Raw genomic sequence first — 20132 nt, forward strand, 5'->3', positions numbered from 1 at the left:
ACTTTTAGCCAAACTCATCAAGAAACAAAGAAAGAGGACCCAAATAAATAATAAAAGCAAAAACGAAAGTGGTGAAGTAACAACTGACACCACAGAAATACAAAGGATTGTAAGAAAAAAAATATGAACAACTATATGCCAACAAGTTGGACAATGTGGATGAAATGGACAAATTCCTAAAAAAATACAATCTCCCAAAACTGAATCAAAAAGAATCAGAAAACCTAAATAGGCCAATAACAACTGAGGAAATAGAAGCAATAATCACAAAATTCCCAGCAAACAAAAGCCCTGGTCTGGATGGCTTCACAGGCAAGTTAGTCAAAGAACTAACACCTATACTCCTCAAACTATTCCTAAAAATCCAAGAGGAAGGAACACTTCCAAGCTCTTTGTATGAGGCCAGCATTATCCTAATTCCAAAACAAGATAAAGACACTACAAATAGAATTACAGGCCAATATCCCTGATGAACATAGATGATAAAATCCTCAACAAAATATTAGCAAATCGCATTTAGCAATATATGAAAATGATCATACACCATGACCAAGTGGGATTTATTACAGGGATGTAAGGCTGGTATAACATTTGCAAATCAATAAACATGATACATCACATAAACAAATTAAAAGACAAAAATCACATGATCATATCAATAGATGAAGAAAAAGTATTCAACAAAATCCAACACCCATTTTTGATAAAAACTCTCAGCAAAGTGGAAATAGAGGAAGCATATCTCAACATACAAAGGCCATATAGGACAAACCTAGAACGAGAATCATACTCAATGGGCAAAAACTAAAACCATTTCCCCTAAGAACTGGAACAAGACAAGGATGCCCGCTTTCACCATTCTTATTATTCAACACTAGGAGCCCAGCGCGTGAAATCGCACAGCCCTGCCTACCCACCGCCGCCCTGCCTTGACACCTGAACCTTCAAGCCCTGCCCAGTCCCTTGAGTTGCCTCGGGTTGGTCCCGCCTTCTCTGGCACCTCCCTGCTTCTGCCCATCTCTAGAGCAACGCAGCGGCTCCGACCCATCATGGCACCAGAGGAGAGCGTGGAAGCCTCCCGCCTGCTGCGCTGTGTTCCTTTCCCTGGCAGGTGGGCTTGGGGTGCTCTGAGTGCGAGTGGTGGGTGGCGAAGGACTGGCGAGGGGGGCGCTACGGGCTATCACCCCAGCCCTCCCCAGCACAGGATGGTCCCGCCTCCTCAGGCGCCTTCCTGCTTCTGCCCCATCCCTGTAGCAACATCCTGCCACACACGTGCATGCAGCCTCCTGCAATCAGTCGTTACGTGTTATGGCATCCCGACCATTAGCATATTAGCTCTTTATTATGATAGTACTGGAAGTCCTAGCCATAGCAATCAGATAAGAAGAAGAAATAAAAGGCATACAAATTGGAAAGGAGGAAGTAAAACTCTCCTTTTATTATTTGCAAATGACATGATATTGTATACAGAAAACTCTAAAGACTCCACCAAAATACTACTACATTTAATAAATGACTTTGGTAACATTGCAGGATAAAAAATAAACACCCCAAAAAATTGATGGCTTTTTAATATACCAATAATTAATTCTCAAAAAGAGAAACTAAACAAACAATCCCATTTACCAATGCAACAAAAAAATTAAGATACTTAAGAATAAACTTAACCAATGAGGTAAAAGACTTGTACTCGGAAAACTACAGGACAAGAGATAGAGGAAGAAATAAACAAGTGGAAGAATATACTGTGTTCCTGGATTGGTAGAATTAACATCATTAAAATGTCCATACTACCCAAGGTAATCTACAGATTCAATATAATCCTTATTAAAATACCAACAGCATATTTACAGATCTAGAACAAATACTCCAAAATTTTATATGGACTTAAAAAAGACCCCCAAGAGCTGCAACAATCTTGAGAGAAAAGAACAAAGTTGGAAGAATCACGATACCAGATATCAAGTTATACTACAAAGCCACCATAATCAAAACAGCCTGGCACTGAGAAAAGAACAGGCATAAAGATCAATGGAACAGAACACAGACCCCAGAAATCGACCCAAGCCATTATGCTCAAGAAATATTTGACAAAGGAGGCAAGAGCATACAATGAATCAAGACAGTCTCTTCAATAAATGGTGCTGGGAAAATTGGACAGATACATGCAAAAAAAAAAAAATGAAACTAGACTACCAACTTACACCGTACACAAGAATAAACTCAAAAGAGATAAAAGACCTAAATGTAAGTCGGGAAACCATAAAAATCCTAAAAGAAACCATAGGCAGCAAAACCTCAGACATGTCTCGTAGCAATATGTTTACAGATACATCTCTTAGCGCAAAGGAAACTAAGGAGAAGATAAACAAATGGGGCTGCATCAAAATAAAAAGCTTTTACACAGCAAAAGAAACCATCAACAAAATGAAAAGGGAGCCCACTGTATGGGAGAACGTATTTGGTAACGATACATCTGATAAAGGGTTAATATCCAACATATATAAGGAACTCATACAACTTAACAAAAGGAAGACCAACAACCCAATTACAAAATGGACAAAGGACCTAAATAGACACTTCTCCAAAGGGGACATACAGATGATCATTATGCAAAAATGCTCCAAGTCACTGATCATCAAAGAGATGCAAATTAAAACAACGAGGTATCACCTCACACCTGTCAGAATGGCTACCATGAACAAATCAACAAATGACAAGCGCTGGTGAGGATGTGGAGAAAAGGGAACCCTAGTACACCGCTGGTGGGAATGCAGATTGGTGCAGCCATTATGGAAAACAGTATGGAGTTTCCTCAAAAAGTTAAATATGGAACTGCCATTTGACCCAGTGATCCCACTTCTAAGAATATATCCTAAGAAACCCAAAACACCAATCAAAAAAATGTATGCACCCCTATGTTCTAGCAGCACAATTTACAATGGCTAAGATCTGGAAACAGGCCAAGGGCCCATCAGTTCATGGGTGGATAAAAAAGCTGTGGTGCATTGGTATCATAGAATACTATGCAGCAGTAAGAAGAATCTTACCCTTTGAGACAGCATGGAGGGAACTGGAGAGTATTATACTAAGCAAAATAAGGCAGTCAGAGAAAGACAGACAAACATCACATGATCACACTCCTATATGGAATCTAATGAACAAAATAAACTGATGAACAAAATAAATCCAGAGACATAGAAGCATGGAACAGACTGCAGAATCTCAGAGGGAAGGTGGGGGAGGATGGGTGGGTTGCAAGTGATCAATCAAAAAACTTGTATGCATATATGCATAACCCATGGACACAGAAAATAGGGTGGTGAGGCCTGGGGTGGGGGTGGGCTAGAAGGGGTCAATGGGTGGGGAGAGGTGAACATAATGTAATACTTTCAACAATAAAGATTTTTTTTTAAATAAAAGATTATCAATGCAATGACATCTGGCACACTATGGTTGTGAATATGCTTTATTTTTAAGTAAAAAAAAATGAATCATAGTCAAAACAAAATGTTTTGTCTCTGAATATTTTAAACTTAAGGGGAAAAGTCATTAATGAGGAACATATTTTCATTTTTCAATGTTTTTAATTTTTTATAAAGATTTTAATTAAGCTTCATAATCACTAAACAGTTTTTAAACTTAGGTTTCATGATCCTTTTGATTTCATGCTTTTAAATGGAGTCATTTATATTCAAAACAGGACAAATTTCAGAATCCATTAAAAATTATTTTATTCAAATTATGTTTTCCAAAAGAGAGGGTTCTGTGCTAGTCGTCTTTGAAAGTTTTCATACCTACAAAAGAAAAGACATATTTACAAGAAAATTAAAATAGAATCTTTCATAATTTGCCAAATGATATAAAAAAACAAACAATTTTACATGTCATTTCTAGAAAGCTAAGATAAAATACCAAAAAGTTAATCTGAAAGTTTAACTATTACTTTATAAAACGATAGCAACCAGCTGTAACTGGTTTGGCTCAGTGGATAGAGCATCAGACTTCGGACTGAAGGGTCCCAGGTTCGACTCCAGTCAAGGGCACATGCCCGGGTTTCAGGCTCCATCCCCAGTTGGGGGGTGCAGGAGGCAGCTGATCAATGATTTTCTCTCATCACTGATGTTTCTATCTCTCTCTCCTCTCCCTTCCTCTCTGAAATAAAATAATATATATATTAAAAAAAAAAAAAACAAAAAAACACAACGATAGCAACCATAGTGATTTTTAAGTATAAATGGCTTAGCCCTGGCTGGTGTGGTTCAGTTAGCTGAGCATTATCCCATGCACAAAAATATTGCCAATTATTACCAGTCAGGGCACATGCCCGGGTTGGTGGCTCAATCCCCAGAAGGGGACACACAGGAGGCAGCTGATCAATGGTGCTCTCTCATCAATGTTTCTCTCTCTCCCCCTTCCTCTCTCTCTAAAATCAATTAAAAAAACATATTTAAGTATAATTGGCATATAATAAAGAGCACGGATCATAATGAATTTTATTGTTTATCTTCTGTAAATCTGAGAGTGAGAAGGGACCTAAGAGGGGAAAACAATCAAATCTAACTCTTCTTTCCTCATTTCACAAATAGGTAGATGAGAGTAATTTTTTCAAGATCATAGAGCTGCATTATAACAAAGTTCAAATCTAACACATTTCAGTGCTATCCATGCTATACTATGCTATCACTTCTCAGTAAATTCTCCCTAGGTATTCCCCGACTCCTGGAATATTCAAAATGAAAAAAAAAAAAAAATACCCAGGAAACAGAAAAAACATGGCAAAGTTGAGGAAATGTATTTATTAATCATTCATGTACAGGATGCAGTATAAACCACCCTGATGCCTCATACATACATATTTACTTTAGGTCAAGACTTTCTAAACTTATAAAAAGTTTTGCTTAGTATTTCAAGCCTCATATATAGTACTTAAAATTCAAAATATTAAAAAAATTACACTCCTTAATTGTGGTTTCTAAAACACAAGCAATTGTATTTTCCTGTCTTTATCAATTCAAAATGGATACTATATAAGAATATTTAGGGTAAGAACCATTCCTAATCTGAACTCTATAGTACATACTTTGAAATGGTATGTAAATGTTCATGTATGATGTCCACAACAAAAGAATGTTTAAATGTCAAAGAAGAAATACATTCACAGGCAAAAAATATAAATGGTTACCAAAATCCTTAATATTAGAGATAAGAAAATGCCCCATACCATTTCAGAACCACATTTGCTGGAATGAACATTTCTGATGGACTTGGTGTCATCTGGGCCTGAGAGATAGCAAATGATGAAGCGAAATTGTAGAAGTTGTCCAACATTTTTTGTGTGAACTGGAAAGTTAATAATGAATAGATTAGTCTATTTTACTAAATACTCCATTTAGACCTTAGTATTTTAAACTTAAAATGTTCCACATTATCTCATTTTTAAGGATTGAGTTCTAAGACAGTCTAATGCTGAAAGTTACGGGAGGTCATAAAATGACATTATGGCATAAAATCAAAACAACCTGTCTTCAGTACTTTCTTTATATCTCCAAGAATTTATGTTGTAAAATATTTTATGTTCCTAACATTCACTGGGAGGGTAGGGGGAAGGAAAATGTTTTTCCTTCAAAATATCTTCTTTTATCTCCACCTCTATATCAACTATGCTCATCTCCTCAAATTGATATCACCCTCCTCAAAGCAACTTATTTTCTCATATAAAGCAGTAACCATGTCTAAGAAGTCTTTTCCTTGCCAGAAAGATAAAACTTAAATATAGTAGCTGGTTACTTGTCATCAACTGTAAAGAAGAGAAAGGTAACACTATACCATTTCCTCTATTTCCTGGCCTGTTTTTTCTCATTGACCCTCAAATGGGCAACACCACTAACATCCGTCATGCTTGGGTTTAAGCACTAAGCCCCAAAGTAAATGAACTACAAAAGATAACACTACCTTCAATTCACTCAAAAATAATTTTCCCAACATCACTTTCTCAGAAACACAAAACTAGTCAATAAGGCTCCTGCTGTCTCTTTTCTACATAAGAGGAAATATCTCATTAGGGTTTTTGTATATTTAATAATATCAAGGTAATTCAATCCAAGAGAATCTACCATTAAGGTACCTGAACTAATATCAGAGCCCAGTGAGATCACTAAAAGATCGGTATAGGCAGCGGGTGGAGAAGAATCAACAGCAACCCTTCACATTAGCAAAAAAAAAATGTTTAATGTTAACATTAAAAAGATCCAATTCAGAATAGAATCAGTCTTTATATTACCTAGAAAAAAAGGCTAAAACAAGTTGATAATAAGACTTGTGAAAAATATTCCTAGACTCTCTTAAAAAAATAAAAAGGATCTATACACCATGTTCAGTGAAAAGATAAAACATGTTCATAGATGGGAAGATAATATAATAATGGCAGCAATTCTCCCCAAATTAAGCCTATAAATCCATTGTTATTTCCAAATAAATTCCAACAATATTTTTCATGGAACTCAACAAGATGATATTAAAATTATTATTGTTAAGGTTACCTAAGCCTATTTTGATGATTAGAAGGGACTTGTCCTACCAAACAATAAAACTTTTACTGGCAAAGAGACAGGCAAATAAACTAATTGGAATAAAAGAGAGAGCCTAGAAACAAACCTAAACATACGTGACTATGTGATATATCACGAAGATGCTATTACTTAGAATTTAAAAAAAAATTGGACTAGCCATTTAATTAATGGAACTAGGTCAACTAGTTTTCCATAGAGGAAAATGAATTTAGATACCTTCCCAAACCATACACAAATGCAATTCAAAAAGTAAAACATTAAAGCTTTAAGAACTATAAGAGAACCTAACGATATCATTTTCCCATAACAGGGTAACAAAAAATTCCTCAAATACAAAAAAAAAAAAATCACAAATTGTAACAGAAACAATTGATAGTCTGTGTACATAAAAATATATTATGTCTCGCCCTGGCTGGTGTGTCTCAGTTGGATGGAGCATCATCCCATATACAGGTTGTGGGTTTGTCTGGGCACATATGGGAGGCAGCCAATCAATGTTTCTCTTTCACATCAATGTTTCTCTCTCTTTCCCCTTTCCTCTCTCTAATATCAATAAACATATCCTCAGGTAAGGACTTTTTTTAAATACATTAAAAAAAGCAAATCTCTCATAAAAAAATATATATATATATATAGTGTCTATGCAAAAGAAATTATAAACTATATTAAAAGATAAGCAATATGCTGGAAGGAATTTTCCTGGCACACGGTAGGTACACAATAAATATTTGTGTAATGTACTTTTCTGTATACTTAATATATATAATAAAATATTTAATAAAAAATATATATACTTTATAAAAAAGCTCAAATACAGTAGTCCTGTCTTACCCATGAGTGCGAAATTCCAAAATCCTCAGTGGATGCCTAAAACTGCAGATAGTACCAAGCCCTATATGTACTATGATTTTTTCCCTATACGTATATACCTGATAAAGTTTAATTTATAAATTAGGCAATCTCACAGATAAAACACTCATTCGTACCACAGACCTTAGCCACCTTAGCATATGAATCTTTTCTGCCCTTCAGTAAATTAAGAACTTTCACCTTTTCACTTTAAAAGAAGACCTTTATGACTTCACTTTGGCATATCCAAATTGGCATCCAAAATACCACTTTTTAGGCCTCCTCCTATTTCATTCAAGCTACTCCTTTTATTTCTCTTCATCTCTTAAGTGTCACAATTTTGAAATGGCCCTGAGCTCAGTCACTGGCCAACTTTTCTATTTACAGTTACTTCTCTAGTGATCACACCTCCTCTGCAACTATAAATACCATCTCTGTACTGATGACTCCCAAATGTTGGTCTCTATCCCAGACCTCTCTCTGAACTACACTTGTCATCTGAAGTTGAATATCTAACAGACATTCCAAACACAGTATGACCAAAATCCAATTCCTGATCCCATTCTCAGCCCATACTTGTTCTTTTCACAATATTTCTGTGTTCCATTCCTCAAGCCAACATCTTTGGAGCAATAATTTAATGTCCCCCTTTATCTTAGACTTCACATGTAATCCCTACCATGAAACATTACTGGCTCCATCTTCAAATTATCTCCAGAAATCAACGACTTTCTACCTCCTATACCCCCCCTGGCTCAAGTCATTATCATCTCACATATAAATTTTTCACAAGCGTTCCTAGATCTTCCTTCTTGCATCTTTGCCCCACTAGTTTCCAAAGATGCAAAAGTGATCCTTTTAAAATGTTTAAGTCATGCCCTAGCTGGATTTGGCTCAGTGGATAGAGCGTTGGCCTGTGGACTGAAGGGTACCAGGTTCGATTCCAGTCAATGTCAGGGATCTTTCCAGCATCTAGAAGGGTTCAGGAATCTGGAGAAGGGGCTGCGGTAAATTAATAAAGAGTCCAGAGGAGGATCCAAGATGGCGGCGTAGGTAAACACCTAAACTGCTGCCTCGCAGAACAATTTCAAAACTACGACTAAAAGACAAAACGTCTATCACCCAGAACCATGGGAAAGCTGGCTGAGTGGAAGTTCTACAACTAGAAGGAAAGAGAAAAGAGCATTGAGATGTGCACAAGCGCTGAAAAGCTGAGGTATGGAGGCGTGCGCTCCGGACTGGCGGCAGGCATTGCTTTTCTCAACCCGAAGGGAGACAAGCCCCCGATTACTCTGAAATCCAGTTTCTGGGGAGACGCGGGGGACCCAAACGCCTACGGGGAAAGCTGGACTGTCTGCCATCAGGTCGGAAAGTGAGGGTGGCTTGCTTGCAGGGCTGCGTGCTGAAATAATTGTTTACTGTGCTGGGTCATGGGATGCGGGGACGCGGTCGGAGACGCAGAGCTGGCTTACTGGCAGCCATCGCTGTTTGCCATGACCTAGCCTAGTGACACCCTGAGACCCCGCCCTGCACAATCTACAAACCCACCCAAGCTCTAAGCAGCGGCTTTAGCATATGAAAGGCCTGCCCTATCATGGCTTAACCTAGCAAACCTGCAGCCCAGGTCAGACAGCTCCAAAACCTCCAAACCCCAAGCAAAGAGGAGAAAACTGTAGTTCTCGCTGTAGCTCCTGCTGGGTGGCCTCAGACAGTAGCTGACCTGCACCCCATTGGAGATCCAGAAGCCAGTGTACCTAGTGGTCAGTGTGAGACACCAGATTTCAACTCCTCACATCCATAAGTGACACATTCAAGAGGCAGACTCAGTGAGCACCAAAGCCCCACTGAAACAAGTCCTGCACCATAAGTGTGTCTCCAGCGCAGCAGTTCTTCCATTATAGACACAGCGGGTCCTCACAGCCAATTGGCCTGGAGGTCAATTCCTCCCAGTGTACCAACAGCAATCAAGGCTTAACTACACCAAGACTTTGCACTCAGCCCACAAAGGGGTGTACCAAGAGCGTCCACCTCAGGTGATTGGGGAGGCTGAGCTACTGGCCCCTATAGGTCACCTACCACACAAAGCCACTCCATCAACACAGGGAAGCAACCAAAATACGGAGACAAAGAAACAAGTCAGAAATGAAAGAAATGGAGGAAAGCAAACTACTGGACGACATAGAGTTCAGAACCACATTTATAAGGTTACTCAAGAATCTTCTAAAAACCTCTGAGGAACTTAGTGAGACCTTTAAGGATCTGAATGAGAATGCCAAAAAAATGGAAAAGGACCAGTCAGAAATTAAGCATACACTGTCTAAAATAAAGAATATACAGAAACTCAACTATAGACCTACGTACCCCAAGAATCAAATCAAAGATCTGAAATATGAGGAAACAAAAAACCCCCAACCAGAAAAACAAAAAGAAAAAAGAATCCAAAAATTTGAAGATAGTGTAAGGAGCCTCTGGGACAACTTTAAGTGTACCAACATCTGATTTTTTGGGGTGCCAGAAGAAGAGAGAGAGCAAAATATTGAAAACTTATTAGAAAAAATAATGACAGAAAACTTTCCCTACCTGGTGAAAGAAATAGACTTACAAGTTCAGGAAGCGCACAGAACCCCATACAAGAGGAATCCAAAGAGGACCACACCAAGACACATCATAATTAAAATGCCAAGGGCAAAAGACAAAGAGAGAATCTTGAAAGCAGCAAGAGAAAAACGGTTAGTTACCTACAAGGGAGTACCCATACGACTGTCAGCTGATTTCTCAACAGAAACTATGCAGGCCAGAAGGGAGTGGCAAGAAATATTCAAAGTGATGAACAGCAAGAACCTACAACCAAGATTACTCTACCCAGCAAAGCTATCATTCAGAGTTGAAGGTCAGATAAAGAGCTTCACAGATAAGAAAAAGCTAAAGGAGTTCATCACCACCAAACCAGGATTACATGAAATGCTGAAGGGTATTCTTTAAGAAAAGGAAGAAGAAGGAAAAGATAAAAATTATGAACAACAAAATGACATCAAATACATACCTACCAACAAGTGAATCTAAAAATCAAGTGAATAAAAAATCTGAAGAACAGGATGGACTGGTGAATATAATAGAATCAGGGACATAGAAAGGGAGTGGACTGACAATTCTCAGGGGGGAGGGGGTGTGAGGGGTGCGGGAAGAGATTGGACAAAAATCTTACACCTATGGATGAAGACAGTGGCAGGGGGTAAGGGCATGGGTGGCGTGGGGTGGGGAATCAGGTTGAGGGGAGCTATGGGGGAAAAAAAAAAGAGGAACACCTGTAATAATCTGAACAATAAAAATTAAAAAAAAAAAAGCGTCCAGAGACGAAATATAATTTTGGAAGGCATTTTGGGGAGCCAGAGAAGACTTAGTTAAAGAGCCCAAGTCCTCCTGTCTCTCTGGACCCCTTGCTTTTTATTAACATAAATTGTCCTAAAGCAAGGTAGATATACATATCAAAGGCAAGGTTTAGTATACAGAATCCATTGTCAGATTGGGGGAACTGTCTATGGCTGTTCAGGTGTTTGGCCAGTAGGAGGCAATAACATGTAGACTGAAATGCCCTCAGCTGTCTAGCAGCAAGCAATCATTTATGCATCATTTTCAGGTTTGGGGAAATGCCCTCAACCATTTCCAACAGGCAATAATAACATGTGATTTTCCAGCCCTTGCTGAAGGCTCAAGATCCATCAACTTTTTGATGAACTTCTTGCATTTATGACCTGCTGGAATTAGCTTCTGGCAAGTCAAGGGCACATGCTCAGGTTGCGGGCTCAATCCCCAGTAGGGAGCATGCAGGAGGCAGCCAATCAATGATTCTCTCTCATCATTGATGTTTCTATCTCTCTCTCCCTTTCCCTTCCTCTCTGAAATCAATAAAAATATACATATTTTTAAAAAGTAAGTTAGATCATATTACTCCCCTGCTCAAAACTCTTTCCTATATTTTCTCCTCCAAACAGAATATAAGCCAAAGTTCTTACAAAAGACAATGAGGTTCCATATGATTTATCCTGCAACAACCTCACCCATAATCTCCAACCTCATCTCCCATGTCTCACTTCTGCTCACATTAATCCAGCCACCAAGACACTCATGTTATTCCTCAAACATAACAGATTTCTACCTCAGGGCCTTTGTACTCACTAAACCTCTGTCTGGATCCTCCTCCCATTAAGGCCTTTGTCATACAGAGGTTAAAAGTCAACCCTTATAGAATTATACCCCTTTAAGTTCCATGAGGACAGGCATCTTGCTTATCAGGTTCACAAATATATTCTCACAGTCTAGCATGCTAGTTATGAAAGGAAAAGAGAAAAATGTATAGGCAAAACTATTTTTATCACCATAAAAACATTAAGTGTCATAAAAGCATTTACAAATTGTAAAATATCTATAGAGAAAGAAGGTGAACTGAAAATATCCATGGAAGCCAATAACTTCTGTCATGGGGCAAAAGTAGGCTTACAGTTGTTCTTATGGAAAATAATACAATGAATAATAAATACTACTACAAGAATAAATTCTGTTTCACATACTCACAACTGTAAACCTACTTTTGCCCCAACCTGTATGTTTACCTTCATTTTTACATGTTTTCTACCACTAGGCTAATTTTTAAAGTATAAAATATAATTTTTTAATTACTTTAGAAAATAATAAAATGTGCATTGCATTACCTGAGTGAATGAGTCAACTGAGGATACAGCAGCATTACCTACAGGAGTCTGCTGAGCCAAACTGTCCAATAATTCCACTGAAATTCCAATCTGAGCAACAGATGGAGTTCGGACAATATTCATGGCTCCAAAAGGGTGTTGGCTTCCTTCTCCTGAAAGAAATTAACATGTGCCACAAATTTCAAGTTTAACTTGTATTCCATATAAGTTCCTTTGAAAATATAAAGAACCTCTTATCTACATGCTCAAAAAGGCTCTGCTACATGAAAGTTTCTTTTAGGATAAATGTAAAAAGTTACCTAGTTTTTATCATGTCCTATATAATGAAGAGCTAATATGCAAATGGTCATCATGCCCTCACGCCAGAGGACCTGAGGCCGGGCCGAGGGCCTGAGGTTGCGCGCCCCACCCCCGCCCTGGCACTGGGCTGGGGGACCTGAGGCTGCGCCGGGGGACCTGAGGCCACACCCCATCACCCGGCGGGGCTTGATGGGGTACCTGAGGCTGCACCCCCCGCCCAGCGGGGCTTGACGCAGGACCTGAGGCTGCACCCCCCATCCTGCGGGGCTTGACGGGGGACCTGAGGCTGTGCCCCGTGCCCAGCACCGGGCTGGGGACCTGAGGCTGTGCCCCCCACCCGGCGCCGGGCTGGGGGACCTGAGGATGTGCCCCCCACCCTGCGGGGCTTGACAGGGTGGGGCCAGCCGGGTCTGGGTCTCGCGCGATTTCAAGGCGCACGTGGGTGGGTGGGGACTTGACTCTGGGTCCCATGGCATGCCCCAGACTCTGACAGGAGGGAGATTTTCATGTACATTTTACTAATTTTCTTTCATCTCTGACACTTCTATTATAGAGAAAGGGCAAATAGCAATATTAAAATATTTCCTCTAATTAATTCCCTTTTAATGTGCATGAATTTCGTGCACTGGGCCACGAGTTAAAAAAGAAAACTAAAAATTTCCCTACCAGAAAAATAGCTGTTACCATTCTAAAATGTATTAAAATTACTGCAACTTATTAAAAATTAGGAAAATTATTTTATTTTAATATTATTTTTCCATTAAAAATAAACAGAATGAGAAAAAAATAATGAATGAGCATTAACTAAATAAAAAGATTCTCAACGCTAACTCTGAGGAAAGAATATTATTAAAGTTTTAGAATTAGTTCTAACATTTTCTGATTTTTCCATTAAACTGCCAGTATTACTAATAAATAACAGGGCATATTTTACTAAATGTCATGGTCATCCCACTCACCACCTGGGATCTGTTATCAAATAGGCAATAAAGAAATGTGCAATTTATTCATGAAAGATATTTAATAAAATGTGTATTCTACTGTTGTTAGGTAGAATGTTCTATGCAAGTCTTTGATGTCTAGTTGGTTTATAGTGTTGTTCAAGTCTTCTATTTCCTTGATAATCATCTATCTAGTTGTTCTATGCATTACTGAAAGCAGGATATTGAAGTTTCCAACTATTAATGTTGAACTATTTCTCCCTTCAATTCTGTCAGTTTCTGCTTCATGTATTTTGCTGTTCTTCTGTTAAGTGCATAAAGTTTATAATTGTTACATCTTTTCTATAGATTGACCCTTTTATCTTATATAATAAAAGCATAATATGCTAAGTATCCGACCAATTGGTTGACCATTCGGTCAACCGCTCGACCAGTAGCTATGACGCACACTGATTACCAGAGGGTAGACACTCCGACCAGTAGGTTAGCTTGCTGCTGCGGTCCAGCTGATTGGGACTGGGCAAGAGGACCAGCCATGCCCCGGAGTCCTCCCACAGTCCCTCCCTGGCCAGCAGCCCCAATCGGCCTAATCGCTGGCCAGGCCGAGGGACCACACCCGTGCACGAATTCGTGCATGGGGCCTCTAGTCATTATATAATATCCTTCTTGTATCTCCCATAACAATTTTTATCTTATGTCTATTTAGGCTTATTTAAGTAGAGACACTCCAGCTCCCTTTACTTGCATATTTTTTTTTATTCCTTTACTTCCAACAATTTGAATCCTTGAGTCAATAGTTAGAACACATTTATTTACCCAGTCTGCAAATCTCCTTTAATTGGGAAGTTTAATTTTATGTTAAATAGATACTATTATATCAATTTAATTCACCATCTTTTTAAAATTGAATTTATTGGGGTGACACTGATTCATAAAACTATACAGGTTTAAGGTGTTCAACTCATCAAAATATCTTCTGCACACTGCATCGTGCACCCATCAACCAAAGCAAAGTCGCTTTCCATCCCCATTTATCTACCCTCTTTGCCCACCTCTATCTACCTCAACACCCCTTTCCCTCTGGCTATCACCACACTGTTGTTTGTGTGACTATGTTATATATATATAACACACACACACATATACATATATATGATTTTTTGCTTAATCACCTCACATTCTTTCATCCAGCCCCTCAATTCCCCTCCCCTCTGACAGTTCAGTCTGTTCCACGTATCCATGCCTCTGTTTCTATTTTGTTCATCAGTTTATTTTGTTCATTAGATTCCACATAAGTGAGATATATCGTATTTGTCTTTCTCTGACTGGCTTATTTCACTTAGCACCGTGGTCGGCAAACTGCGGCTCGCGAGCCACCTGCAGCTCTTTGGCCCCTTGAGTGTGGCTCTTCCACAAAATACCACGGCCTGGACGAGTCTATTTTGAAGATGTGGCATTAGAAGAAGTTTAAGTTTAAAAAATTTGGCTCTCAAAAGAAATTTCAATCGTTGTACTGTTTATATTTGGCTCTGTTGACTAATGAGTTTGCCAACCACTGACTTAGCATGATAATCTCTAAGTCCATCTATGCTATCACAAAAGATCTCCTTTTTTTATTGCTGGGTAGTATTCCACTGTGTAAGTCAATGGTGGGGAACCTTTTTTCTGTCAAAGGCCATTTGGATATTTATAACATCACTAGAGGCCCAGTGCATGAAAATTCATGCACTGGAGGGGGGGGGGTCCCTCAGCCCGCCTGCCCCCTCTCACAGTCCGGGAACCCTCAGGGGCAGGAGGCAACCCGGCAATCAGGGGAAGGCGATGCCCCATCACACCTCTGCTGCTGCCACTGCCGGCAGCGCAAGCCTCGGCCGGCCCTGGGTGGCTGGGGGGCTGAGAAGACTGGGGGACTCCAGAGGTAGGCGCGTGGAGCGGCCAAGCGCCTGCCGCCCTGGTGGGGCTGAGGGGACTGGGCGCCACCATCTTGTGGCTGTGGGTGCCGCCATCTTTGAGGGCGGGCAGTCAATTAGCATATTCCCTCCTTATTGGCTGTGGGCACCACCATCTTTGTGGCAGCATGAGGGTCAATTAGCATATTCCCTCTTTATTAGATAGGATTATAGGGCCATCCTATATAATAAAAGCCTAATATGCAAATTGACCGTCACTCCAACACACAAGATGGATGGCTGCCCCATGTGGACACAAGATGGCCGCCATAAGATGGCCAGCAGGGGAGGGCAGTTGTGGGCAATCAGGCCAGCAGGGGAGGGCAGTTGGGAGGGACCATGCCTGCAAGGGAGGGTAGTTGGGGGCGATCAGGCCTGCAGGGGAGGACAGTTAGGGGTGACCAGGCCTGCAGAAGAGGGCAGTTGGGGGCAACCAGGCCTGCAGCGGAGGGCAGTTAGGAGCAAAGACAGTTCCATTTTTGAGGAAACTCTATACTGCTTTCCACGGTGGCTGCACCAGTCTTCATTCTCACCAACAGTGCATTGAGGGTTCCCTTTTCTCCACATCCTCACCAGCACTTGTTGATTTATTGATGATAGCCATTCTGACAGGTGTGAAGTGATATCTCATTATGGTTTTAATTTGTATCTCTCTGATAATTAGTGACATTCAGCATTTTTTCATATGGTTATTGGCCATCTCTAAAAAGTGTCTTTTCAGGTCCTTTGCCCATTTTTTAATTGGGCTGTGGGTCTTGTATATATTTTTGGAAATTAACCCCTTACCCTCTTACCTGATGTATCATTGGCAAATATGTTCTCTCTTTCAGTGGGTTTCCTTTTAATTTTGCTAATGGTTTCTTTTGCTATGCAAAACTTTTCACTTTGAAATAGTCCCATTTGTTTATTTTTGTTTCCTGTGTCTGAGAAAATATATCAGAAAAAATATTGCCAAGAGAAATGTCTGATATTTTACTGCCTATGGTTTCTTCTAGGATTTTTGGGATTTGGGCCTAACATTTAAGTCTTTAACCCATTTTGAGTTTATTCTGGTGTATGGGGTAAGTTTGTGGTCTAGTTTCATTTTTTGCATATATCTATCCAATTTTCCCAACACCATTTATGGAAGAGACTTTTATCTCATTGTATGTTTTTGCTTTATTTGTCAAATATTAATTGACCATAAAGGGGTAGGTTTATTTCTGGGCTTTCTATTCTGTTCCATTGATCTACATGCCTCTTCTTGTGGCAGTACCATGCTGTTTTGATTACTATGGCATTATAGTATAATTTTTTTAATGTTTTTATTGACTTTTAGGGAGAAAGGGAGAGGAATAGAGAGATAGAAACATCGAAAAGTTAACTCAAATCCTCCCACAACTACATCAAAATTACCATTAAATTACAGAACCACCATCATTCAGAACCGCCTTAAATTGGCTGAATGGAAGTCCTACAACTAGGGATTTAAAGAAGCCACATCAAGATTGGTAGGAGGGGTGGAGAATCAGAAAGGGGCTGGTCTCACACCGTGTGGCAGGTGAATAAAAATCAGGAGGGATATCTAGGTTGCAGAGGTGTCCTCTGAGGAACGAGGGGTCTCCGCCCCACACCAGACCCCCCCATCCCAGGGTTCTAGTGCCAGGAAGAGAAGTCCTCATAACTTCTGGCTGTAAAAACCAGAAGGATTGAGGCTGAGTAACACAGAGGGCTGCTGAAGTCCCAGGCAGTTCCTCTTAAAGAGCCATCACACAGACTTACTCAGACTCACACCCTCTGAGCTCCAGTGCTGGGGCAGCAGTTTGAAAGGTACTAGAGACATTTGGGAAGGAACTGAATTATCTGGCATCAGAATGAGAGCTGGGCAGGGAGTAGGGGGCGGGGGGAGGGAGAGAAGGAGGGTAACTTTTGTCCAGACAGAAGTGCTGGCAGAGACTATTGTTCCTTTGATGAGCCCCCCCAAAAAGAGCCAGCAGGTAGGTGCCATATCTGAGACTCCATCAACCTAACTCACACAGCTTGCCCCATCCTGGTGATTCCCTGAACCTCCGCCTTACCCAACTTTCAGGCCCACCCAAGCTGTTTCCAGTGGCTTTTCCATACAAATGGCCCATCTTGGCTCATGCTTCAGATTTTCCTGAAGTCTCTCAAATAAGCAGCATCTGGCCTCAGCATACCCTGTACCTCTTGCTAAGTAACCCCAGGCCCAGCACTAGTGGCTGCTGGCCTTGGTTCACAACTTGGCCTTGCCTGGGCACCTCCAACTCCAGCACAAATAGCAGCCATGTGCTGACTGCTTTGCAGCTCATGCCAGATGGCCCTGGGCAGAACACAGGCAGCAGCTGACCTTGGCATGCACCTCTCAGAAGGCCCCCAAGCCAGCGCATCCAGTGGACAGTTTCAGACCATGTAGAAGAATCACCACCCAACCACCTTCACAAGCAACACACTCAAGTGGCAGACTCAGCAGGCATCAGAGCACCACTGATAAGTCCTGCTCTATGGGGTGGCCCCCCACACAGCTGACTCTCCATTGTGGTCAGAGGTCAGTCCTTGCAATTGATCAGCCTGGGGGTAAATTCCTCCCATTGACATGCCAACAGCAACCAAGGCTCAATTATAAAGAAGGGTGTACACAGCCCACATGAGGGGGCACACCTTGAGTGCCCAGCTTGATTGAATGGGGAGGCTGTGCCACTGGACCCTACAGGACACCTACTATATTAGACAACTCTATCAAGCCTTGGAAACGTAACAGCTCTACCTAATAGATAGAAACAAACACAGGGAGTCTGCAAAAATGACCAAGACAAATAAACATGTCCCAAATGAAAGAACAGAACAAAACTTCGAAAAAAGGAACTAAAAAAAATGGAGACAAGCAATCTACTAGATGCAGAGTTCAAAACACTGGTTGTAAGGATGTTCAATGAACATAGGGCTGTGGTCGGCAAACTGCAGCTCGCGAGCCACATGCGGCTCTTTGGCCCCTTGAGTGTGGCTCTTCCACAAAATACCATGGCCTGGGCGAGTCTATTTTGAAGAACTGGCATTAGAAGAAGTTTAAGTTTAAAAAATTTGGCTCTCAAAAGAAATTTCAATCGTTGTACTGTTGATATTTGGCTCTGTTGACTAATGAGTTTGCCGACCACTGACACAGAGTAAGAGTTGTTGAACTTAGAACTTCAACAACATAAAAAAAAAAAGGACATGGAAACCACCTCTCTCATCATTGATGTTTCTATCTCTCTCTCTCTCCCTTCCTCTCTGAAATCTTTGGTATGAAGATGATGAGAATGGAGATAAGTATCTTTAATCCAAAATAAATCACCAAGATGTAATTTTTGCCCTAAGGTTTTTTGTCATTATATTCAGAATTTCACTAAGTAGACTGGCCTAAAAGGAAAACTGAAGATGAAGCCCTATAAAAACTGTCATAACTATCAAATATAAATGTTTGTTCATATTAATTCACAGTATATTATGAAAAGTTATAGTGCATCATAATCTATCATAATCTCCAGAGGAACCACTAAAAAATTAATGCAAAGGTAGATAACTTAAAAAAAAAAGGAAGAGCCGAAACCGGTTTGGCTCAGTGGATAGAGCGTCGGCCTGTGGACTGAAAGGTCCCGGGTTCAATTCCGGTCAAGGGCATGTACCTTGGTTGCGGGCACATCCTCAGTGGGAGGTGTGCAGGAGGCAGCTGATCGATGTTTCTCTCTCATCGATGTTTCTAGCTCTCTATCCCTCTCCCTTCCTCTCTGTGAAATATCAATAAAATATATAAAAAAAAAAAAAAAAAGGAAGAGCCGAAACCGGTTTGGCTCAGTGGATAGAGCATCAGCCTGCGGACTCAAGGGTCCCGGGTTCGATTCCGGTCAAGGGCGTGTGCCTTGGTTGCGGGCACATCCCCAGTGGGAGGTGTGCAGGAGGCAGCTGATCGATGTTTCTAGCTCTCTATCCCTCTCCCTTCCTCTCTGTAAAATATCAATAAAACATTTAAAAAAACAAAACAAAAAAAAAAAAAGGAAGAAAGAAAAATTTTAAACATAATCCAAAAGAAGGCCCCCTTGAACAGGGAAAAAGGAGCAATACGGTAAAACTTTAAAAAATAACCACATCAATAACATTAAATATTTATAAATTAAGCACTTCATTTAAAAGGCAGAGACTGTAAGAGAAAGTTAAAAAAGAGGCAGCACCTAACTATATACTGTTTACAAGTGACACATAGGTTTGTCAAAAGTTAAAATATAGAAAAAAACATAGCATGTGAATACTAATCATAAGGAAGCTGAAGAAGCTATATAAATTTTAGACAAAGTAGACTTCAAGTCAGGAGCATTACCAGACATAAATAGCATTTCATATTGACGAAAAGGCCAATTCATCAATCTTAGCCACTCACAACAGAGGAAGAGAATGATTGCTATGCCTTTTATTACTTACACTCATGTGCTTGAAGAAGGTCTGGACAATGCAATATAGCAATAAAAAGAAAGAAAAGGCACCCTAGCTGGGTGCTCAGTGGTTAGAGCATCACCCTGCAGACTGAAAGGTCGCAGGTTTGATTCCAGTCAAGGGCACATATCTCAGTTGAGACTCAAGCAGGAGGCAACCAATTGATTTGTCTCTCTCAGATCAATCATCAATCATCAATGTTTCTCTCTTTCTCTCCCCTTCTCTGCCACTCTCTCTAAAAATCAATAGAAAAAATATCCTCAGGTTAGGATTAACAACAACAACAAAAAGGAAATAAAAGGCATAAAAATTGAAAGGAAAGGAGTAAAAAATCTTTTCCACAGACAT

The 20132-nt window shown here is 40.2% G+C and overlaps 1 protein-coding gene across 1 annotated transcript in view; it reads right to left on the reverse strand.

The window, feature by feature from the left end:
• Positions 1-1418: 1418 nt before the first annotated feature.
• The window catches only part of HIKESHI (heat shock protein nuclear import factor hikeshi), a 38206-nt gene continuing 19492 nt past the window's right edge, over positions 1419-20132 (reverse strand). The window contains exons 3-5 of the mRNA XM_080687273.1: positions 12131-12282; positions 5225-5343; positions 1419-3797 (exon numbers count right to left, since the gene is read on the reverse strand). Of these exons, the coding sequence (XP_080543399.1) occupies positions 3743-3797; positions 5225-5343; positions 12131-12282 (326 nt within the window). The 3' untranslated portion in view covers positions 1419-3742. The remainder of the gene's footprint in view (positions 3798-5224; positions 5344-12130; positions 12283-20132) is intronic.

Source organism: Plecotus auritus (assembly GCF_963455305.1).
Source record: "Plecotus auritus genome assembly, chromosome: 9".
Lineage (NCBI taxonomy): Eukaryota > Metazoa > Chordata > Mammalia > Chiroptera > Vespertilionidae > Plecotus > Plecotus auritus.